Below are 22,125 nucleotides of genomic sequence, written 5' to 3' on the forward strand. Positions count from 1 at the left end.
AAGTGTGCATAGAATGGTGGTTCCCAATGTTTTAGGCATAGTTTAAGGATATTTTTTTCTTACATTTTCCATTTTTAATTAGAATGGATTGGGCTTACTTTACCATTTTTGCAAAACAAAAAAGTGATGACACACATAATTTTGCAAACATATTTTGCTAATTGTGCAATTACCCCATTTTTTAAGGTACTCTTAAAACGTAGATAATAAACCAAAAAATTAATAAATGGAAATAGTGTTTATAAGTTTTATTTTTAAAAAAATAAAAAATAAAAAGCTAAGGTCTCATTTGATGACCATTGATTGTTGATTTGTGAAAATACATCTCTAAATTTATTGCTTTATTATTCAAGTTTGAAAAACTAAAAAAAAAAAAAATATATAGTTTTAACTTGTTTTTATTTTTAGAATTTGGCTAAGATTTCAAATATTTTATTTAGAAAGATGAAAATTATTCTAAGAAATGGAAGGAAATAAGTTTACTTTAAAAAAAAAAAAAAAAAGTTATCGAGTATAAACCACTCTCAGATGGGACCTAAGGGATTCACAGTCCAATTATGTTAGGCGAGAGATTTTCAAATTTATGTTGATCTCAATAAAGTTTTGAAATAAAATTGAATATGCCTTTTTATCAAGGGGCCTAAAAGAATAAAAGTCACGGTAGGAGCTAATTACAATATATAATAAGCAACTAGAATATTACAAAATTATACTCATGGCCCACCCATGAAATACAGAGAAATAAAAAAAAAATTATATAAAAAGACTCCTGAGAACCCCTATCAGGAAAAAAAATTGTCCAAATAGAGATTTTTATTATTTTTTAAAAGAAAAAGTAAGATTAAATTACGTTCTTGACCTTTGAGGGTCATATTTATTGGGTTTCAAAAATCTATAATAAGTTAATGAATTTTCAATTTTTTATCTAATAAATCTCAAATAAATTTAAAATTAATTATTCTATTAAATGTAAATTTAATCATATACTTAATAGAACATAAACTTTAAATTTTGACTCTAGCACATCCTTGAATTTTTTTAAAGAAAAAATTGAAGGTTCAAGAACTAAATTTATAATAAATTTACAAGTTTGTGAATCAAATAAATACCAACAAATATTAAGCTCCAATCACCAAGACATGCCCACTCATGCTTTTTCTTTTCCCTTTGTATTCTAAATTAATCATAAGAAAAATAAATTTATCAATTGAAATTATCTTAGTGTTTCTTAATCGCTATTGGAATTGATTATAGTAGTGTTTCAAAATTTATACCACTCAAATAATATCGATTCATATATACGATCTCAAAAGGAAAAGAAATTGACGGCCAAAATTCTGGCATGATTCATACAATTACTATTTGCTATTATTATTTTTTGAGGAAGCATAATTCATACAATTAAAACAATATTGATTTGGGGTCAATAAATTACCATGCGTTTTGATTAGTTATACGATTTTAAATGATATATTGATTTTTTTAGTTTGACTTAGCTTTGGGCAATCAAAGGGATCTTAGTTCACGTTTTAAAAAATATATTTATATATTTTACTTTTTTGATAATATTTTTGAAAAGACTCAAAATAAAATCTAAACCGAGAAGGACCAACAAGTTACTTTTCACTTTTTTTTTCCCAAATTAGGTGTAAAAAATGAGGGACTGGGTTTTGATCTTGAAATTTAGAAATATAAAAAGATCCGTTTTAAAAAAAAAACGATAAATCCATATTTTAAGCCAACCATTATAAAAAATATAAAATAAAATTTCAAGAAATATCTAGGTACAGATCTGATTTACACCGAATTAAAAAAAGATTCAAAATACCCATCAAGAAAAAAAAGTCAACAATTACAAATCTCTTAACCAAAAGAAACAATAATTACAAAATCTGACAAGATAAAAAAGATGCTCAACTTTTTAACGCAAAGCAAGAACAATAAAACGTAAATAACACAATAATAATAACCAAAGAATCCAACAATCCAGAACGTGGGCCTATAAAAACAGGCCCATGTGAGATTACAAAAGCCCAGGCCTACAATATTCCACGCACCAAAGAAACAACAAAACAAAATTACCCAAATAGCGAATATTCCAAAATCATTTCTTCAGATTCCACAACTACCAAGACGTGGCCGACCCATGTAGGGCCCAGTAAAAAAGCCTGCATAAATATCTAACACTTTCCAACGAAAATATCTACCGCCAAGATATTTTTTGTCCAGCAGTCAATTGGATCAGAACGAAACAAGAACCAAACATTTTTCTTCGAAACAAGGAAAACATTTAATATCATTATCTTCACCTTAGAAAAGAATCTTGACCATGGCGTAACAAGCAATAATTGAGAATCGAAGAAAGAAGAAAATTCTTTGTGAGAACGAAGAACTGTACTTCATTTTCTTATGTAATTTTTTTTCTTCTTGATCGTAACATAGATCGATAATGAGGAACACGAAACCCATCGGTAATCGGTCAAAAAAGAGAGCACCCAAACGGAACAACAGAGCCACAAAATCAAAAACGAACTGCTAAGATTTTTTCATCACACTAATACTTCGAAACCAAAAGTTAAAAATCATAAAATTCAGTCTAATTTCTCCATCCTCCTTCAGATCCGCCGCCTCCTCCTCCCCTGGAGTAACGGGAACCACCATCACCGCCACCTCCACCGTAGCTGCGGTCACGTCCGCCTCCGTAACCACCTCCTCCATATCCACCTCCACCGTAACCACCGCTTCCACGGTTGTATCCACCTCCACCTCCTCCTTCACGACGTCCACCGTATCCACCTCCACCACCACCACCACGGTTGTAACCACCACCGCCGCCTCCTCCACCTCTTTGCTGCGCCTCGTTGACGGTAATACTCCGACCGTCAAGATTCTGGCCGTTCATCGCCTCGATAGCACTTCTCATCGCCTCCTCCTCAGCAAACGTCACGAATCCAAATCCTCTCGACCTTCCGGTTTCACGATCGTTAACGATCTGAAGAAGAATCAACAAGAAAAAACACAGATCAGCCACAGAACAACACAAATTGACACAGTCACAACAATGAACAAAAATTAAAAAATTAAAAATTAAAAATTAAAAATAAAACCGATCGTTCTTCGTCTCTGTAAAAAAGATGAAGGTGAACGTACCGATTGAAAGGAGAGTAATAAAAGTAACAGAGATAGCAAGAGAGTAGTAGAAGTTAAAGTAACACAAAACACAGATGAGAGTCACAGAGTCACAGATCAGATTAGCCGATTCGGAACAAATCCAGATCTCGACGACAAACGGACCTTGGCTTCAACGATATCACCAAATGGAGAGAAAGCTTTCTCTAAGGCAATATTATCAGTGGCCCAAGCAAGGCCACCCACAAAGCAACGGAACTCAACAGAAGAGGAAGCCATTGAAACGGAACCGAAAAAAAGAACCCTAACACTAAAAAGGAGAGGAAGAGATTTTAGAGAGAGAGGCGGATCGACACAAATCCAAGCCTCCAAAGAAGAGCACAATGAAATGGGAAGAAGTTTAGGGTTTGTTATATAGAGAGGAGATTTAACTAGGGTTAGTTTTAGGGTTTGCTGGAAATTGAAACCAACGCGGTTCTTTTGCAATCAGGGTTAACCTAAAAGGCGGTGTGATTGTTACCTTGTTTGGATGCACCCCATATCCTATCCTTCGGTTGGTTAAGTGTATGCCTGCCCCTTTCTTCGGTTTAAGATATTTTCCAACCTAGAAAAATATCTACTTTTTACCCACCACCCCACGTTATGGATCAATTTATCCATTTTTTATCTTTTTTTTTTAACCCCCCCATTAAATCTTAGATTTTAAATAATTTGTCATCTTTATTTTTAATTCAAATTAAAAAAACAAAAACCTTTAAGTGAAAGCATGGTATTAAATTTTTATCATAGATATCGATATTTCCATTATATCATAAAAAATTCGGTAAACATAAAAAAAAATAACAAAATGTATATAATATAAACAATATACACGTTAACTTGTTTAAAATTTACAAAATATTTATTTACTCATTTACATTTATTTTTTGAATTTTTTATTTTTATAATTCTTGCGAAAATATCTATCAAAATCGACATTTTATCGATATGTCTATTGAACTTTTCGTAAAATTTAGAGCTCGATATTTTCTTCTAAATTGACATTTCAAACCTCGAGTGAAAGTTGAACCAATATCAAAATTAGGTTCAATTACAAATTTGATCACTATAGTTCGAGAAAAATTAGTATTTAGTCGCTTAGAATTTAGTTCTTATGGTACGATAATAAATCCGTAAAATTAAAATCCTAATATCGATGTTGACATCTATATTTTAATCCTTAAGACATCATAAATAGTCTATGTGGCTAGATAAAATTCTCATATATAGTCCCTCCCATAAGGACTATTCATGACTATTTTATCAGATCATAGAGATTAAATTCTGATTATAAACCATGTGGACTAAAATTTAGCTTTATTTGAACCATAAGGATCAAATTTGCAATTTTAACCTAAAAAATACGATTTTTTTTCCATTTAGTTTAATTTAATTAAATTATATCATTTTGATCCATGTACTTAGATTTGTTCAATTTTAGTCTTTGTACTTTTAAATATTGAATTTTAGTTTACTATTAGTATTTGTACTATAAATTTTGAAAAGGTACATATTATATTTTTTTTATATTAGCTTCAAGTGACTAAATTTAAAATTTATTAAAAATATGGGATTAAAATTTTAAAAAAATTATAGAGACCAAAATGTTATTTTAACCCTTAAATTTTTGTAGCAAGAATTCACATATATTACTAAATATAGAGATAAGACTCTTTTTTTTTTAATTTAGATATTTTTATTTCCGGCATAATTTTAGATTTGTTTTTTTACACGCAACTTTAGATGACTAAATTGTTGTTTATCGTAAACCTTGTTATTAGTCAACGTGACGCAACGATTGGTTTTGTTAAAGTATATACCAACCAACAATACGTCATAAGTACAAATCGGTATAATATTGAACTCTAAAACAACATGTTTGATTATATTACTATATCATATTTATTTTAGGTTTCAAAAACTATGACCGATAACAATCTCGTTTTTAGTTTTTGAAATATATGTTTGTTTCCTTCTAATTTCTCTCAATTATGATATTTACTTTGGTTAAAGAAACATTTGAATTTCTAGTCGAATTCTACTACAATACAACAAATACTTTTTTTAAGTTTTCAAAAATATTCAGTTTCATTTTTGGAAAAGTTGATACAAATTGAACTTATAGGTGAAATGTGTAAATAGGGTTTAAAAGCCTAAATTTCAAAACAATTGGTTATCGAAGGAGGATTTCAAGTTTTCAAAATTCACTAGGATTTTGAAATCATGCCTAGAAGTGGGTAACAAAAGAACAAATAAAAAAAGAGAGACAAAAAACAATAAGTAGAAGTATTGTTATAAGCTTAGATTTTGAATTTTTTGTATGGATGACCTCATTTGGGAGGCTCAAATGAAAAAGACCATCGGTAGAAAAAGTAATGAAAATTGGTCTTCTGTTGATGTCATCCACGTGTGATTTTACCGCTTCGCCCCTGACATGCACCCTGTGCGCCTGGGCCTACCAAGGAACTCGATTGTCGATTTTCGTCACACGATCTTCGATACACAGTCACTTGATACCTGGACACATGGTCACTCGATACGTGTGCAATCGACACGTGTATACTCGATCATAGTCATCCGTACTCGATACTCGATTAACTTATACTTGATCATTTTGAATTTTTTTAATTCTTAAACCCGTTTGAAATCCATTATTTCACCACTTCAACTTGTTTCTCATATTATTCTCTCTCGTCTTTCGTTTTTATATCCTTCAACAACTGCACCTCTACACTCGAAACTCTCTCCATCATGTAACATTATTTCTTTGTTTATATTTTGGCATCGTTTGTCTCTTTGTTTGTTATATTTTTTCATCATGCACTTGCATGTTCCTCGATAACCGACCGATACGATTTTCATTTTGGTTTTCATACCTTGTATGTTTGGTTGAAACTCAATTTTTTTTCGTTTCGGTTTTCATATTTATGACATCTTGGACCGTCCATAGTTTAGGGTTTGAGTAGAATGGGTCATGAGGTGGAAAATCAAACAGAATGCTCAATAATTGATCATTTAGTCACATGTAATGCAGTGAGTAAGGGACACTGTGTAGCATGTATCGTGTATCTGGTATTGAGCAATCGTGTATCATGTATCTGTTGAGGTTGGTGCCCTCAATCTCGTAGAGTATTGTAGTTTGTAATTGTGTTATACAAACATTTTAGTTATTTAATACAATATGAGATGTTTTATTTGACATTTAGTAGAATTGAACCCACAAACCAATAAACTAACATCCAAGGTTATCTTCTATAGCTTAAACATGTATGTAGAGACATACATGTCGATCATGTTTAAGTGATAACCTAAATGGTTTGTAGTAGAAACATTTAGTAGCATTGAACCCAAAACCCATAAACTAACATCCAAGGTTATCTACGAGTACGACTCGCTTTATAGATGTTATAATTGTTGTAAATTGTTACATCCTAATCATTCTTATAGATAAATTGCTCTCTAAGGGTTGATTTAGAGACTTGACAACATCTCTTGGCTCGAGAGAGATTTAGTCATAGTTGGACTATGATTTATTGTTCATTAGAAGGATCAGTGGTACTTAAAAAGTTAGATGTAATTACAAGGGCAAAACGGTAATTTTGGCCCAGTTGTACTTACGAGCAATTTTTGAAAGGTGATCGCACTGTTGACTAGTTATATCCAATGGACACAGAAATGTACCTGTAGTGCGAAGAGTGTAGCTGTCGATCTTTAGTGGAGTGTCCGACAGTCAATTGATGTTGGGTAATCTAATTAAAGAAGTTTAATTAATTATTTAAGTACCATTGGAGCTTCAATCTTTAGGTCTATGAGGTCCCCTTTGTAGCTCAATGGGGATTAAATGAGATTCAATTTTGGATTAATTTGAATTGTTCAAATTAGTTGAGAGAATTAATTATATGTGATATAATTAATTTAATGTAATCATATATATGATATCATTACTACAATGTATTTGATACATTATAAAGTTTATCTGAGAGGACATAAATATTTGAATATGGTTCAAATATTAATTATATGAATCGGATTCATATCATTAAGTTGAATATAAATGAGATTTATATTAAATGTCATTGGTGAGAGAATTGAAATCATAGGTTATATGTGATATAACATATAGTTGTGTATATATGTATAATAAATTAGTTATTATATATATATATAATATAATATTAATTAATTAAAATTAAGTTATTTTTAACTTAATTTTATTTAATTTTTAACTTCCTCCCATATTCTCTCAACCCACGTATAGTGTGGGTGGTTTTATTTTTGCGAGATTATCTTTTTCTTGTTTTTGACAAAGAGGGAGTGAGATAAAAGAAATGTTCTAAGATATTTCTACCCAATTAACTTTTTTCCTCTAAAAAAATTCTCACTCTCTCTCCAAAATCACAAAGCCCACAAAACTCCCACGTTTATGTTCTCCCTATGTGGGAGTTAACGGTTAATTAATAAAATTAATAAATTGATTTAATTAATTAATTTAATAATTAATCAATGATTTCATTTAAATCATATTTAAATAAAACATCTCTCAAATAACCTATGGTTTTAATTTAATCGATTTAATAATTAATTAATTACAAAATTAAATATCAAATATTTAATTTAGCCTACATTTGAATCATATTTAATTGTATTTCTCTTATAACCTATAGTTTTAATGTGCATCAAATACATATTGATTTTTAACCTATAGTTTTAATATGAATCTAATTCATATTAAATTAATTTTTGAATTGTTTCAAATATTTAATTCTCCAAGAAATTAATTTTGAATCACAACCAAAATTAACTTTATATTATAAAGTTTAATTAAATATAAACCCTACATTATAATGTATCATTATACATTATATTATTTCTCTAAGTGAATTTGAACATTTCAAATTCAAGACATAATTACCTCGATTTCCTTTACGAGCTAGGAAGGGGACCTCATGGACTTACAGATCAGAAATCCAACAATATAAAATTAAATTGGCTAAACTGATTAATCAAATTAATCAATATTCGTTAATGGTGGGTATATTCTATTGGGATTGATATCCTAAATCTTTTGTATTCTCGTAGTTTTAAACATTGTATAAATAAATTGTTATTTTATGAGCATACACTCAATCTAATAAACTAAGATCCTAGGTTATTTTATGTAATTTAAACAAGTATGTTGAGACATACAAGTGGATCTTGTTAAAATAATAACCTAAATGGTCTGTAGTAGATGGATAAGGGTGGGTATCTTAACCTGGTGACACCACAGATACAACCTGCTTAGTAGATGTTACAAGTGTTGTAAAGTACTATAAATGATTTGATTCTGATCATTCATGTAGAGAAATGTGAGCGGGGTATCCTATACAAATAGTTTGTATAAGACCATACCACAAAATGATTAGTCTCATTATATAACACCATTAATAATAGAGACTTACATTTCACCAGGATGACCATAGGTGACATGACCTGAATCTTGAGTAAGTTGTGATCTCCTGCCTATAAAGGCGGTCATTTGATTTGTATAGGTGAGAGTGGCCAGATTGTCAACTCAATAGGCCTACCATTTTGGGGATTCGTCTGATTGGAGAGCTGTGAACATAGCTACATAAGATGGAACTCACTTTTTCCCTGATGTTGGAGTAAGTAGATAAATTGCTCTCTTGAGGGTCGATTTTAGGGCTTGAACAATGTGGCCACATTCTCTCTTGGCCCGATAAGGACTTGGTCATAGTTGGACCATGACTTATTGTTAATTAGAGGAATTAGTGGTACTTAAGGAGTTATATGTAACTACAGAGGCAAAACGGTAATTTTGGTCCAGTTATACTTACAAGTAATTTGTGAAGGGTCATTGCATTGTTGACTTGTTATATCCAATTGATACAAAAATATATATGTAGTGCGAAGAATGTAACTGTTGATCTTTAGTGGAATGATTGATAGTTAATAGATGTTGGGTAATTTAATTAAATAGTATAATTAATTATCCAAGTACCATTAAAGCTTCAATCTACAGGTCCATAAGGTCTCCTATGTAGCTCAATAAGGATTAAATTCAGAATTAATTTTGGAATAGTTCAAATTAATTTAGGGAAGTTAATTATATATGATATAATTATTTAATTTAATTATATGTGATATTATTAATATAATATATTAGATACATTATAATATAAAGTATTCTGGGAGGATTTTGAATATGATTCAAATACTAATTATATGAATGAGATTCACATAATTAAATTTAGGATAATTGCAATTAGTAGCATTTTTAAAAATAATAACCAAGTGTATAACATCATTTAAACAAAATTGCAAATATAGACAAGTCTATCAGCGATACACTTCTATCATTGATAGATTCCCAAATCTATCAGCGATAGACTTCTATCGTTGATAGACTCTTACCAGTGATATGGTCTATCACTGATAGACTCCTACCAATAATATGGTCTATTATTGATAGACTATTTAAATTTGGCCATATTTGTAACTTTTTTTTATATTATGTTATATCTGCTAATACTTTGGGTCTAATGTCTATATTTGCAATTATCCATAAAATTTAATATAAATATGATTTATGTTAAATATCATAAATAGTTTAGAGGAATTAAATATTTGAATATGATTCGAATATTAATTATATGGATGAGTTTAATATAATTGATTTTAGTATAAATATTATATTAAATGTCATGCATTGTTGAGAGAAAATAAAACTATAGGTTATATTGTATTGATATAATATAAAACTATAGGTTATGTGTTATATTTGATATAACATACAGTGTATATATATGTGTGTGTGTGTGTGTGAATTTTTAATCATATATATGTAACTCTTTCCCTCTAATTCTCTCAGGAAAATGTGCAGTGTAGGGAGTTGGAGAATAGGAAGTCGTCTTCTTCTATTTAGTGTGGAATTGGAGAGGAAAAAAAAAACTCTCTCTGGTTTCACTCCCAATCACATAGAGAAGAAAAGTTTTTATCCTCCCTCTCATCCTCTCTTTTCCCTCTTCAAAGAATTCAAGCAAAGCCCATAACTCTTGCTTGAATTCTTAATCCCAAGAGAATATAGAGGGTTCTCAAGTGGTGGTACCGAATTGAGATTTTGATTTGGAGATTGGTACGTGATTTGGATCAAGAGGGAATACATGAAAAAAATTGGCTTCAAGGGTAAGCGGATTCTTCTTCCTTTTTTTTCTCTCTTTTTAAAAGCATGTTGTGATGTTTTTTGTTTGATAATGCATAATTTTTTTGTTATGTAATTTAAAGTTCTATGAAAATTAAAATTGAACGATCCCCACATCCGCACAGGGTTCTTCATCGGTTTCCTTCAGACATTATCTTCACCAGTCCATTGGTCCACTACATTCTATTGAGGGAGGTTGTAAATGATAAGAAGGATGCAATGACCTTTGCTTTGAATGGTACGGTTGTTACATTCTCCAAAAAAGACTTCCTGTTGGTGATAGGATTGTGGCGATCACCTAATCCAACAGTTGTGAGGAGAGGTGATGTACTTAGATCACTACGTAGTAGATATTTCAAGAATAATTTTGCGGGGGACATTCACATTGGTACCTTAGAGATAGTATACAAGGAGATGGAATTTGATAATAACATGGATGCTGTGAAGATCATATTGCTCTATTACACTGAATTGTGTATGATGAAGAGGAAGAAGACGATGACCAATGCTGACAAGACATTATTAATTGATGTGGAGGATTTGGATTACTTTAATTCCATGGATTGGGGAAACATGCTATGGGAGAGGACGTTACTTAGACTACAAAGAGGATTGAGTGGCAAGGTAGATAACTATATGAAAAAAAAGGTCCAAGAACAATAAGAACTACATTGTGAAGTACAACCTACCGGGGTTTCCTCATGCATTCCAGGTAATATCTATTCATTGTCCATACGAGATCTACTTATTTTAGTTACAATATGACTTACTGTTTATTCTTGTTTTATAATCATTTATGAATTATGGTAAGTGTGGACATACGAGATTATATCAACGGTTGTCGAAAAAGTTGCAATTTACTGAGTAGACATGTCATACCTCAATTCATGAGGTGGGAGTGTACATACTCACCGCCGACCAAAACAATACAGCAAGACGTATTTGAGTCCAACGAGGTTAGTGTATTACATCAATAATTACTTGGATTTAAGGTGAATGTCACATATAACTAACAAATTCTTCGTTGTTTTGTATAGACAAAGATCATGCCCACACCACTAATCATGTCAGATAGGGAGAGGTGGTGTAGGGACACTAGAGTTGATGAACGACCCATATACGAGTGCACTAATGCTGAGACGAGCTCCTCGGAGACACATAGATCGCAACATGATGAGGATGCTCAAAGTCACTCAAGTGACTACGAGAGTCATGAGCATCAGTCTCACCAGCCAGAACCCAATGAGCATCAGTCTCACCAGCCAGAACCCAATGAGCATCAGTGTCACGAGCTCCCTACTGATGAATGTGAGACTCACCTTCCTCATAATGAGTCTCACAAACTCCCTACTTATGAGCACGTGTCCCCAATTGGGGAGCTAGTGTCACCTTGGTCGAATACATCCCATTCAGAGCCCATAGGGGATGTGGGCATTTGTACATCACTCCATAACATAGACTAGGGAGTGTCTATGATGGAGTATAAATTGGACGATGTACAGTCAGACTTGAAAGATGTGAAGTTTGACTTAAGTGTCCTTCAGGCCGACGTACAAACAATCACCAGCTTACTGCGGTCCTTGTGTCAAGTATGTAATACTATATGGAACTTGTTCTAATGTAAATATATAACATGTAGTGTTTGACCTATATGTACTTCATAAACAATGTAGGGTTTAGGCATGGATTCCACCGAGACCAGTGACCTCATTCCTCCACCATCCACTGAGACTGATGTCCCCATTCCTCCATTATCCACCAAGTCTCGTGACCCCATCCATCCCCCATCCACAAAGTCCATTGACCCTATCCATCCACCATCTATCGAGGTCATTGACCCCATTCCTCCATCTTCCACCGAGACTAGTGACCCCATCCCTATACCCTCTATAGAGTCCCGTGACTCCATCCTTCCACCTTCCACCGAGACTAGTGACCCCATCCCTACATGTCACACCCCACACCAGATTACCCTCCTAACCTGGACGGAATAGTGACTGCAGTAGTTACCAACCCTTTTACTGGCACTTACTGCCTATTTTACTTGTTAACTAATACTCAAACCCTGAATACATACATATTAACTTAGAATTTTATTACATTTACACTACAGGGTTCCGCAACATTGATTATACATGGATATTACCACCTAGTGAGCCCCATCAAGAATACTAGTCACTAGACAGACACATGTGTACTAGCTAATATAGGTCTTCAATTACGCTTCCCTCAACATGTTTCTTTGAGTGGCAGAGCAGCAGCAGAAAAGTCTTCTGGGAACTGACCGCTACCTGAAAAGAAAAACATTCGAAAGAGTGAGCTAGAAGCCCAGTGAGTGACTTAATAAAATGTAAAACTCATGCTTAAACTGAAAGCTTGAAAACATAATACTGGAACTTAAAATACACTAAGCAAACGTGTACTTAAAACCTTTTAAACCAATGTATCTGAAACCTAAATCTTAGTTAAGAATGAACATTCACTGCTCTAATTCCCAATGTCAAGTCATGGCTAGATGAGACCTCTACTTCAACCTGTTCACATTAAACTATGGCTAAAAAAGATCCCTACGTCGAGCTCTTTAAGTATTCCAATGGCATCTCAAGCAACATCCCTAAGACATAAACGTTGATAACAACTTTGATGCATCAATAATCATCATTACATCCTGGTTGAGAACGAGCATACATCACTCTAGCTCCCACCGTCTATTACCGGCCAAAAGACCTATACCTCGGCCTCTCATTCAGACCTGCCTACGTACACACGGAGTTTGTTACGTACCATCAACACCTTAGGTACATCTATTCAGATACCTTCCCTACCAATATCCCTACTCATTATGTTTAGAAATACCAACGCATGTACTTTGGTAACTTTAGGTATTTAAAACATAGTACGTCAAGCTTCATTCAACCTTAGCATTGACCCTAACGCATGCTTCATATTTTGTGAAATAAGTTGGATTAAAACATATTAAACTAGCTTGTAAAACCACTAGCATGCATTAGACATGAAAAACATACTTGGAAAACTCATACATTAGTAAACATCAAGCGTTGATAAAAATTCACAAGCATTAGAAATTTCAAACTATCCTTCTAGCCTAGAAGAATATATGACTGCTTTTATCCTTAGTTGAGAGTGAACTAATAGTTCTAACCCTCAACGTCAACCTTAGTCGGGGAGAACTCTTTTGCTCAACTCGACGTCGTAATATCTACGTGCACGTGGTTATAATTGAGTACCGTCGTACCTTATGTACCTGACTAGGATACCTTCTCATTGTCCTTCAGTATCCTTAGGTACTTCTGCTCAGATACCTTCTCAAACGTCCTTCAGTATCGAGCTGCTAAGATACCTACTCATATGTTCTTCGGTATCAATTTGGTCGGATACCTTCTCAAAAGTCCTTCGGTATTAAATTGGCCAAGTACCTTCTCAAGTGTCATTTGGTACCAAATTGGTTAGATACCTTCTCATATGTCCTTCAATATCAATTTGGCCGGATACCTTCTCAAAAGTCCATCGGTATCAAATTGGCCAGGTACCTTCTCAAGTATCCTTCGGTACCTCGTTTTAAGTAAATCTAGTCATAAACATTTAATTGAAAGGATACCTTCTCATTGTCCTTCAGTATCCGTCACGTGACTAGTCACAACATTCACTTGAACACTAAAGATTAGTGCTCAGATCATCATACTAGTTTATCATAAAAATAAAGTTACTTAAACATGCTGAAAGCATTTGGAAAAGATAACATATTTAAATCATATCAATTCCATGGAAAACATGCTTTACATAGCATGAGAAACAGTTCCACAGTTACGTTGCTTGGCACTTCATCTATACACTTAGCATGAGAATAACTTTAAAGAAATCATAATTTCTAAATCATTAAAAACATTAATTCGTCACATAGTCACTCACAACTTGTTGGCCTCTTAATGGGTTACATGCTTCTTCTAGCTCTTCTTGGCCTAAAAGGACATATTTCCTGGTTAAACCACTGAGAATTCCTAGTAAAATACCTTAATTAATTCATTTACTAATGGAACTTTTATCAACAAAAACAGTATTTCTAGCGAGAAAATCATCATGAGTGAGACCAACCTTATGAGTGAGATTTACCATTCCCAGCGAGATTTAGCGCAAACCAGTAAGATTTAGTGCAAAACCAGTGAGATTCAGTGTAAAACCAGCGAGATTTCCATCCCTAGCGAGATCCACCTCTCGCTCTCGCTTCCTCTTGCTCTCTTTCGCTCTCGCTCACTCTCGCTCCCTCTCGCTCTTGAGCTGCATGCTTAATCTTCCTAAGCAGCTGTCTGCTTATGCCCAGATCCTCTGTTACAACTTTAAAAATTCATAACTCAAAATCCAGACCTCTTTTGAAGAAACTTCCTTCTACAAACATGTTTAGAATTGAGTTAACTTTCTTACCTAATTTCAGTCACAAATTCCTTATAGTTTGGCCTAGAACTCCCAATCTTCACCTTGGGCCCTGATTAACCCAAGATTCTGTCCCTCATGTAATTTCATCACTTTCCATTCTTCTTCTCCTACCATCTTTCTCCGGCAAGACAACTTTGAAAATTAGATTCTCTCAGCTTTCAAATGGCATCAATTTCACTAAATTTGTTCATGTAGATTGCCAAAACCAAAGTTTCGAAGTTCCTTTTCCCTTTTAATCTTTCTGCCGCCTCCCAAATTCAAGGATACTTCGCCACGTCAACTCATATCTAATGACTCAGCCCAAGCCAATAAGTGAGTTTCTTTATTTAATACGTTTTTCTTTTTCTTTCTCCTCAATCTCTATAATTTGCATGGATTTTCACTTATATAATATTTAATATATCATTCATTTGGCAAAACATACTTGTTTAGGAACTTAGATTTCGGGGTTTACACTTAGCTTACACGAGCTTATTTTTTCATGCTTCCACCCTCTATCCTTCCTAAGTCATGGCTTCATTCAACTCATTAAGAGACGTCTCATCACTTTCTCTTGCTTAAAATAATTAGGGTTCGAGCTTTACACTACATCTTCCATAGAGTCTAGTGGCACCATCCATCCACCCTCCACAGAGTCTAATGACCTCATGCATCCACCTTCCACTGTATCTAGTGACCCCATCCCTCCACCATCCATCGAGCCTATCCTCCTCATCGTTACAATATCCATCGCTCTCTCCGAGATACCACATCTTTCTATGTTGCTTCCCGAGATACCACCATTTCCCTCATTAACACTACCACATCCTGAGTTGCTTTCACCACTGGTGTTGAAGAAGTTCAGGATTAAGGTCGAGCTCAAGGTGAAAGGCGAGCAGAAAGTGAAGGGCAAACCTAAAGTGAAGGTCGAGCCTGATGTGAAGGGCGAGCCTACGAACTTTGAGGGGGAACAGAGACAAACAAGTAGGAAGAGGAAATTGACACAACTGTATACCCCTCCAATTGACACGGTTAGGGTGGTGTGGAAAAAGCAGAAATAAATCTAGCAAGGTCAACGTCTAAATGGCAACTTCCCCTATGACCTAACACATGTTATTCCAGAGGACGTGATGAATACGTTCATGTTTTGGTTAACCAGCGTGGATATGGGTCCTCACTTGTTGGGTAATGAAGTCCTCTTCAAAACAAATTGCACGATGAAGGAGTTGTTCCGTGAGCTAACACATGACAATTATCAGGTTGAGAACGACGTAAGTTAACATCTTTATTACGTTGTATGCTTGTTGTTTACTATTTCCACTTAAAGATGTCCACGGGGCGGGACGGAGCCGGGGATGCCATTCCCCATCCCCATCCCCGTTCCTCATTTCATTCCCCATCCCCGTGAAATTCCCCATGGGATCAAGGCAGGCATTCCCTGCAAGGAATTCGCGGGGATCGGGTTCCCGGCGTGGAATTTTTCCCTGTTACCTTTTTTTTTGTGTAAAAAGTCAAATAATCTAAATCACTAATCTGAGCAAATTTTAATTAAATAATTAAATTTATCACTAAATTATTTATTATGGTTAGTTTTATATGAAAATTTGAATTTAAAGATAAATTATTCAAATTTTGGCCTAAAAAAGCTAATTAATTCTTTTTAGTAGAAAGAAATAAATATAAATCAAATTATTCACATATATAATCTAAATTTAAACATTCAATTTAAACATATTCATTATCTTTCCCAAAAATAATCAAATTTGAAATTTAAATGTAATATCTATATAATAATAATAATAACAACATAACATTAGATAACTATATTAAATAAATATATAAAAACTAATCGGGGCGGGGATGGGGATGGGGAATGCATTCCCCGTCCCGTCCCCGTTTAGCTCATGGAGAATTTTTTCCTCCACTCTCTCCCTCATTCCCCGCGGGCCCCGTCCCCGTGGGGAAATTGGACATCTCTATAATTTCACTCATTAATCGGACTTATATATTATAGATTCTCGATGTTTTATTCATGTTTCTCCTATGGAAGTTTATTAGCCGACCAAGATATATGCCCATCAGTTCATGACGTTGCCACATGGCATATTGGTATGTATTATAGATTATTTAAATTTTGCACGATTGATGTGTGTTTAACCTATTGTTATCTATTTTGCAGAGTCACTTGAACCTATAGGTCCTAGATAGCTTGTTCCACGCCATATACAATTATTTGCTTGGTTTTTTAACCTGCAACTCAAAGTTGTACTTAATGCCTGACATTGGTAACCTCATCTTCACATCACTTTTGCTGAAGAAAATTTGACCTACTTCAACAGTGTCCCCCAACCCTACGGACAATTGTGGTTGCATGATTAAGTCCCTCATTCTAGCATTACTACTGGATGGTACATTGCACGGATTTTTGCAAGGCACACTCTCAACAAAATAGCCAAAATCATTTGACAAAATCGGAGTTGGTTATTATTCATTCACAATAGAATGACCATTCCCTAAAACAACCTGGGTTGGCTGTTCTTCATTCCCAGCCTCTTCCTCTTCTATCATCACATTCTTATTTAAACATGCCTCAACCTCTTCTATTGTCACATTCAGATGCAATACGTTTGCTATATTAACATCGATGTTGTCATTTTCCAGTGAAACACTTGATGGACAAACATCATACTCATTGACATCCGCTCCATAGATCGGTTGGTCTTTTCTCTTTGGGGAATCAAATGTTGTCTCGCAATGAATTTCTTCAATTTTCTCAAGACTTACAAATATATGTGGTCTAGTAGGTCATACTCTGAGATGAGAAATTTAACATCAACATCGTCCATTAAGCATACTAGAGAAGAATTAATATCCGTCTTATGTGTCACCCTCATTATAATCTTGAACTCTGTCGAACTAACTTGCATGATCTCATATACTAGATTTACCAGCTTATTATACGTCAATATGCTTGGAACTAGCAAACCCTTCAAACGGCCTCCAATATAGCGTTCTTCCATCTCGTTCCATGTACCACCATAACATAATAATATATACTTCTCCATCCATCAAGAAAAACAATACACAAAGTGAGTAGTTAGGAAAATTAGTTATTGTTAAATATTTGCTATACCCGATCATCGCTACTTGATACTCGATATTCGTCCCTTGATACCTGATATTCTTAATTTGATGCTTAATATTTCATAGCTTTCTCTTTCTTCATCCTCGCTCCACTGGGAGTTACACTCGCATGTCTGTGCACACTCACAAACTCACACTCACTCATTCTCTTTGCTACATTCGTATGTCTCGCATAATGTCTGAAAAGAAAAAAAAACGTGAGCAAAAAAAGAGAAAAAAACTATCACATTTACTTACTTGAGGTGTGAGACAATATAGTGAAATGGTCTGAATGACTTATAACTTGATCTCTGTCAAGAAAACAAAATTTTGTGAAGTAGGTTTTTTGGAGGGAAAGAAAGCTCGATCTTCTCTTTTGTATTTCAATTATGTTTGTTCTTAGTTAGTAAAAAAAAAATTACTTCACATATTAAGAAATTGATTTGAAAGAATAGTGAGAATTTTCAGAAAATTTCCCAATTTGTGTATGCTCGTACATGAGCATTAACTACAGAGCATGTCCTCCGACGGGTGTAGGCAATTCAAAATGATTGATTATACATTGATTATCAAGTATGGATGGCTATGATCGAGTATACACGTGTCGATTGCACACATATCGAGTGATCATGCATCCGGGTATCGAGTGACCATGCATCGAGGATCAAGTGACGAGCCATCGAGGATCAAGTTCTTTAGTAGTGACAGGCGCGCAGGATGCATCTTAAGGGCAAATCGGTAAAATCACACGTGAATGACATCAACAGAAGGCCACTGCCATTACTTTTTCTGCAGGTAGCCATTTTTCATTTGGGCTTCTCAAATGAGGCCCTCCGTACAAAAAACCTTTAGTTTTTCAAAGACAATTCAAAACCAAGTGATTATTGGATGAGCAGTAATTCTTTAAAAGCTGTTTTTATATATATAGAGAGAGAGAGAATTTGACCAAAATTCATGTGTTATCAAACACATGTCAAAATAATTACCTAATGGGCCATAATTGTTCAAATAATAATAATAAAAATAAAAAACTAGAGAACTTGTCAAAATGTGTACTTCTGCACAAAATATTAACAAATATATGCCAAGTTTTGAAAAACGACACTCTTGATTTTTTTTTTACCCCTTCGATTCTTTGATAATGTAAACATATAATTTTACCCCTATTAAATTCAAAATCTATCTCTATTTAATTCTCTTATCCAATTGGATGAAAACAATAAAATTGTTGTTGAATCAATATGTATCTTTAAAGAAAAAAAGCCGAAGGGTTTTCAAATGATTAAGGATCGAGTTTAGAGGACTTTGAAAGGATGGAAAGATACATTGTTTTTTTTTCCATTGGAGCTAAGGAAATTTTAATCAAAAGTGTTGTACAGGAAATTCCTTCCATGCTACGAGTTGCTTTCGTCTTCTTAAGGGTTGAATATTGAATTAATGAAGGTTTGTGCTCGACTTTGGTAGGGTTCTACCATGAAAAGGCCGAACATTGGATGCATAAGGAGAAACTTAATGTTTCCAAGGAATTTGGGGCCAAATTTTAGAGATATTGAGTTATATAACCAAGCTCTCCCAGCTAAGCAGGTTTAGAGAATTTTAAAGAATATTACTTCATTGGTACGTAGGTGTTTAGAGGCATGTATTTCCCATTCTGCTCGGTGTTAAAGGCTTCTTAGTCAAATTCAAACTCCTACTTCTAAAAAGGGTAGGGTTGGGGTAGAGAGGTATTTTTAAAAGGTATTAGGAAATCGAATGGAAATGGAAAGTCCACTCTTGCTTATGCAGATCCATGGTGTCCTAGACCTTTGATGTTCAAAGTGATTTCTCATCAGAGTAATAAAGATGTTTATTGGGTATCAGAGTTTATTTCTCCATCGAGACAATGGGACATCCAGAAGTTGAAAAGGGCTTTTGTTCTAGAAGATATTGAAGAGATTGTAAGAATCCCATTAAGTCAGTTGGGGAAGGAGGTGTTGGGGTTGATGCCCTAAAGTCTCGTGTCCTATAGTTTGTAAACAGTTTGTACGAACGCTTGTGTTATTAATATATGTATTTACTTCACATTTGGTATTTTGCTCAGTTACTTGTTTTATTTGCTTTACCACAAACCAATAAATATAAAATCCCTAGTTATCTGTATGTGACCCAAGCATGTATGTGGTGACATACAAATGGATCATGTCTTGAGTGATAACCAAAATGGTATGTAGTATATGGATATAGGAGGGAAACCTTATCCTGGTAACGCTACGGACGCAGCCCACTTTGTGTAATGGTCACAAGTGTTGTGACTTGTCAGAGATGGTCTGATCCTGATCATTCGTGTTGGGAACATGTGAGCGAAGGCGTCCTATGCAAAGAGTTTGTATAAGACCTGACCACGAAGTATTAACGTCTCGTTATATAACACCGTTCATGACAGAGACTTCACTTCACTAGGATGACCATAGGTAACATGACCTTAATACATAATTGGCTAAATGTATGAGATACATTATTTTGGAGGAAATTAGATATAAATATGATTTATATCAAGTAGAGGAAGAAATACTATAGTAGATATGTGATATCAAACAATAGGTTAAATAATATGATTATATTTATATAATATTTTAGTTGGTTAATTATATGATAATTAACCCAAAAATCACGTTTGGACGTGGTTAGTGGGACAGCATCGGTTATTTAACCGATGAAATAAAAATTAAATTGTTTCATTTTGAATCGTCGTTGGTGACGTAAAATTAGCCATCAAAGACTTGAGGACTAAAATTATGTGGGATGCAATATGCGATGCATGTCTTAAGCTATGCGTTGGTTCTCATGCGTCAATGGTCATGCGTTGGAATGAAAATATGTGTTACTCTTATATGCGATGACCATGCGTTCCTGTCACAAGTTTTCTTACACTCTCGCCAAGTATAACGAGAACGCAAGTTTCTCAGGTGATCCAAGGTCGAACTCAGGGACTTGTAGCTAGATGTATACGATGATGTAATTGCGACGAATGAATAAAAGAATGATGGGGGGGTTATAAGCTAAACACTACTCCTACTCCTAACTAACAGATTAAGCGGTGAGAATATGATTGAGAGGTAGAAACACGACAACTGTTGACACGTAGTAAATGTGCATGGAAAAATAGATAAAATGTGAGGATGTCTTCATCGCAACCTTAAGCTTGACCGTAAGGGCAACCCCAGCCAACACAAGCTATGCGATCATTCTACACACACTTGAGCCTAATTCTAGGATGCATGCGATGTATATGCGATAGTGATGAGAGGCCTTATTCCTAAGTCTCTATTTCTGCTCATGTGCTTCCGCACATAAACAAGATGACCACATACCACCATATACTACTTCTTGGACGCATGCAATATCCTCTCCGTAGGGTGCATACGCTGTGTAATAGCAAACGGAGCTTATCTCTAAGTTCCCCATTCTTGTTTATATGATCCGATCTGCTCTCTCGAGTCTTAGATCTGGTTTTTAGACTACTCTCCCAAGTATGCCTAAATGATGAATGATGCGCTCATAAGACAAGGTAATCGCATAAACCTAGTTGACGTAAGGTTATTCCTATCTCTAGTAAATACTGGCTTACATTGCTTAATGCAACCAACCACTTACCCTCTCGGGCAGTTGGTTATCGTTGACTTTACTCATAGATAAGCATTGCGTCCGCCTATAGACAGGCGTTGCTACAACTTCACACTAAGCAATTAAGATTTTCTCGCAACACTCACACAACGCACACCTCCCAGTGGTTTGCTACATGCTTCATATTCCTAATCTGCATGATTAAGTATGCGATACTCTAACAGTCTCACTAAGTGATGCAATGAAAATTAAGGATACTAAGTAATGAAGATGGAGATGGAATTGAAGGAAATACAGAAATGCATTGATCACAAAATGTATTAATTCCATAAGCCAAAATGTAATACAATACAATATAAAGAAAGAAAAGAAAATGAAAGGACCAACTGGAAGCAATGTATTGCTTCCAGGAGATGTGTGTTAAGGCTGTTGGTGGTGCCGTGGAAAGGCGGTGGAGCTGACTCTCTCGAGATCTAACTCCGGCGAAGGCTCTGGTCGTCACTCGGAATAGATGAAGGAGATGAAGTACTCTCAAGCTTTTCTCTCATGCTTTGGTCTGGATCACAAGGATCCACCCGAAGGTAGAAACTTAGATGATT

At 34.4% G+C, this 22,125-nt stretch overlaps 1 protein-coding gene across 1 annotated transcript; it reads right to left on the minus strand.

The window, feature by feature from the left end:
* Positions 1-2,372: 2,372 nt before the first annotated feature.
* Positions 2,373-3,521, minus strand: LOC120088197 (glycine-rich RNA-binding protein-like). The gene is made up of 2 exons (XM_039045314.1): positions 3,295-3,521; positions 2,373-2,992 (listed from the first exon to the last, which is right to left on the minus strand). Exons 1-2 carry the CDS (start codon positions 3,406-3,408, stop codon positions 2,597-2,599), a joined length of 510 nt encoding a protein of 169 aa, XP_038901242.1. The 5' UTR covers positions 3,409-3,521; the 3' UTR covers positions 2,373-2,596.
* Between the last annotated feature and the right edge of the window lie 18,604 nt (positions 3,522-22,125).

The sequence above is a fragment of the Benincasa hispida genome, chromosome 10, assembly GCF_009727055.1.
Source record: "Benincasa hispida cultivar B227 chromosome 10, ASM972705v1, whole genome shotgun sequence".
NCBI classification, from domain to species: Eukaryota; Viridiplantae; Streptophyta; class Magnoliopsida; order Cucurbitales; family Cucurbitaceae; genus Benincasa; species Benincasa hispida.